Source organism: Urtica dioica, chromosome 6 (assembly GCF_054948205.1).
Source record: "Urtica dioica subsp. dioica isolate 48M chromosome 6, U.dioica_male_clone48M_v1_H2, whole genome shotgun sequence".
NCBI lineage: Eukaryota > Viridiplantae > Streptophyta > Magnoliopsida > Rosales > Urticaceae > Urtica > Urtica dioica.
The window spans coordinates 40,552,762-40,555,670 of record NC_142761.1 but is presented as its reverse complement, the minus strand read 5'-3'; the positions used below and the strand labels follow the sequence as shown (position 1 = coordinate 40,555,670).

Sequence of the window (2,909 nt, the reverse complement as noted above, 5' to 3'; positions counted from 1 at the left end):
TGATCTCACAATCTTAATTTGTTTACCACATTGTTTCTCTACTTCAGCCTTGAAAACTTTAAAGGCGTCTAAAGCTTCATCCTTAGAACGAAGTAAATAGAGATACATATATCGTGAGAAATCATCTATGAAAGTGATAAAGTATTTTGGACTACTTGCATCCATGTCAGGACAACAAATGTCTGTATGTATGATTTCTAACAATTCAACACTTCTCTTTGCACCATTTTTAGACTTGTTGGTTTGCTTTCCCTTAATGCAATCCACACAGGTCTCAAAGTCGGTAAAATCAAGAGCACTAAGTACTCCCTCATTCACTAACCTTTTAATTCTCAAAATGGAGATATGTCCCAATCTCCGGTGCCACAATAGAGAAGAATTTTCATTCATAATACAACGCTTCAACCCAACAGTAACGTTTAAAGAGTTATTAGCAACATCATTTTGCAATGTAATTGAATAAAGACCACCAGACAGTGTACTATAACCAACAATTTCGGATTTATTTAATAATGTAAAACCATTATCCGAAAAGTTAAAGTCAAAACCAAGAGGTACAAGTCTTGAAACTGAAATTAAATTCCTTGAAAAAGTAGGAACATAAACGGTCTTTTCTAAACGCAAAATAAAGCCACTACTTAACACCAAATCGCAAGAACCGACAGCCTCTACATGCGAGCTCATCCTGCCTCCTGAAAGGATGTAGTGCTCACTTCCTACTGGCTTCCGTAGGTTTTGTATACCCTGCAAGGTATTCGAAACATGGATTGATGAACCAGAGTCAATCCACCAAGTATTATGACCAACATCAGTTAGATTTGATTCATAACATACAAACGAAAGTTGAATACCTTTCTTGTCAAGCCAATTTTTGAACTTAGAGCATTCTTTCTTCATGTGTCCTTTCTTCTTGCAAAAGAAACACTTTGACTCTTTCTTTATGTCCGATTTGACAGGGATCTTGCCTTTGTCTTTGGCACGATCTTTCTTCTTCCTTTCAGTGAAAGTCAGATTCACTTTCTCACCCTCTTCCATAGCCAGCCTGTGTTCTTCTTGAACACACATGGTCATAAGTTCATTAATTGACCATTTATCTTTATGTGTGTTATAAGAAATCTTAAATGGGCCATATTGTTGGGGCAGAGTGCACAGAATGAAGTGAACCAGAAAGGTTTCAGACATTTCAACTTCCAATGTCTTTAAATGAGCCGCAATATCCCTCATGCGCATGATATAATCACGCATATCTCCTACTCCAGTGAGCTTCATGGATGAGAACTGCATGATAAGAGTACTTGCCAAAGCCTTATCTGAAGTGACAAATTGATCGTCTATTGCTTTCATTAAGAGACGAACTTTGTCATATTGCTCAATTGAACCCCTAATCCCAACATATACTTTGTTCTTTATGAACATAACGCAGAGGCGATTAGATCGCTCCCACTTTTCATAAAGATCAACCTGATCTGGGGTACTCTCCTCGGTAATTGAGGGAGGTTCAGGCTTCCTTATGGCATAGTCAATATCCATCCATCCTAGTTGAAGGAGAACTCTCTCTTTCCAGACCTTAAAATTGTCCCATTTGAGTTCAGGAACATCACATTTAACATCAGAGTAACCTACAGTTTGACTAGCTGCAATTTACAGAAATTAAACATGCTTATTAAAATATGTTTTGAAGAAAATAACTATATCATGATTTACCAATGCAAAACATGTTTTAATGAATCTAAAGACCTAAAACTTGCCTATGGGCTAAAGTTCTAATTCAGTTAGATTCACATAATTATGATAAAACTATCAAACTATGTTCCTTTTCCTAATACATGTGGGTTAATTAGGAAATATAATTTGATATTTTATCCTGATTAATCATACAAATATTACAAAATTCATGTGGGTAGATTCCATAATATAGCATATGATTAACCACAATTATTATTTTTATGTGATATTAATTCTAAATATACAATCTAAATTAATTAAAGATGCTGTGGCTATTCTTTAATTAATTAAGATCATATAAATCACAAACAATAAAATAAAGACTAAAATAAATAATATTGTGCTAGTCATTGCTAAATGTTATATGCATATTACAAAACAATAATAATAAACCGTCATATAACTTCTTAATTATTCTAACACAATATAAATTTAAAACTAAATATATGCATACATATTCTAAATAATGCAAATAAATTAATAACATGTATCAATTTATTTTATTTTCTATATAATATGACAATAAAGCTTATTCTTAATAAATAAAAATAAATAGATACATACAAAGGGAATCAGTGTAATAGCAAGTAGAAAGTAGAAACATTGCACATGTACACGATTACACGTTATGACAAAATTTGGCGTAATAGGCTGAATGTAATTCAGTGTAATAGCATGTATTGCACATGCACGATTCCATATATACACAGTTACACACATAACAAAAAAATGTAGGTCCCAAAAGGTAATAGGCTGAATGCAGGTTTTAAAAAAAAAATGCATAAAAGCCCAAAAAGAAAATTAATATCAGGCCCATTACAGATTTTATCAGCCCAGCTATACAGCAGCAATTAAACGACAGCATCTATGAAAAACGACAAAAAATATATAAAACTGAAACGACATGTCGTTTGCTGTCGTCTTCTTCACCCATCAAAACAAAATCTGACCCGCGAACCCGTTTAAAAAAAACCCGACGGTTTCTCCAACATTTCTCCATGGTTTTCAAGATTTTAAAGCCCAGAATTGATAGAAAAACAATTTTAAAAAGATTGGACGTATTAGTTTTTCAAAACAACGTGTAACATGAAAATTCCGGAAAAAAAAGAAATAACCACAACACCATTAACAACAAGGCAAAGGTATGGATGCTCTGATACCAAATGTAAGATTTAATAGTCTCT

At 33.2% G+C, this 2,909-nt stretch overlaps 1 protein-coding gene across 1 annotated transcript; it reads right to left on the bottom strand.

The window, feature by feature from the left end:
• Nucleotides 1-709: 709 nt before the first annotated feature.
• On the bottom strand, nucleotides 710-1,545 carry LOC149394143 (uncharacterized). Its single transcript, XM_089617720.1, has 2 exons — nucleotides 852-1,545; nucleotides 710-744 (listed from the first exon to the last, which is right to left on the bottom strand). The coding sequence occupies exons 1-2, from the start codon at nucleotides 1,528-1,530 to the stop codon at nucleotides 710-712; spliced, it is 714 nt and encodes a 237-aa protein (XP_089473846.1). The 5' UTR covers nucleotides 1,531-1,545.
• Nucleotides 1,546-2,909: the final 1,364 nt, after the last annotated feature.

What these genes read in the sequence shown, in the direction of transcription:
- LOC149394143 (XM_089617720.1), bottom strand. Translation starts at nt 1,530, where the DNA reads ATGGATATTGACTATGCCATAAGGAAGCCTGAACCTCCCTCAATTACC. An exon ending in AAATTGGCTTGACAAGAAAG is followed by an intron (nt 745 to 851) that starts GTATTCAACTTT and finishes AATACCTTGCAG; the next exon opens with GGTATACAAAACCTACGGAA.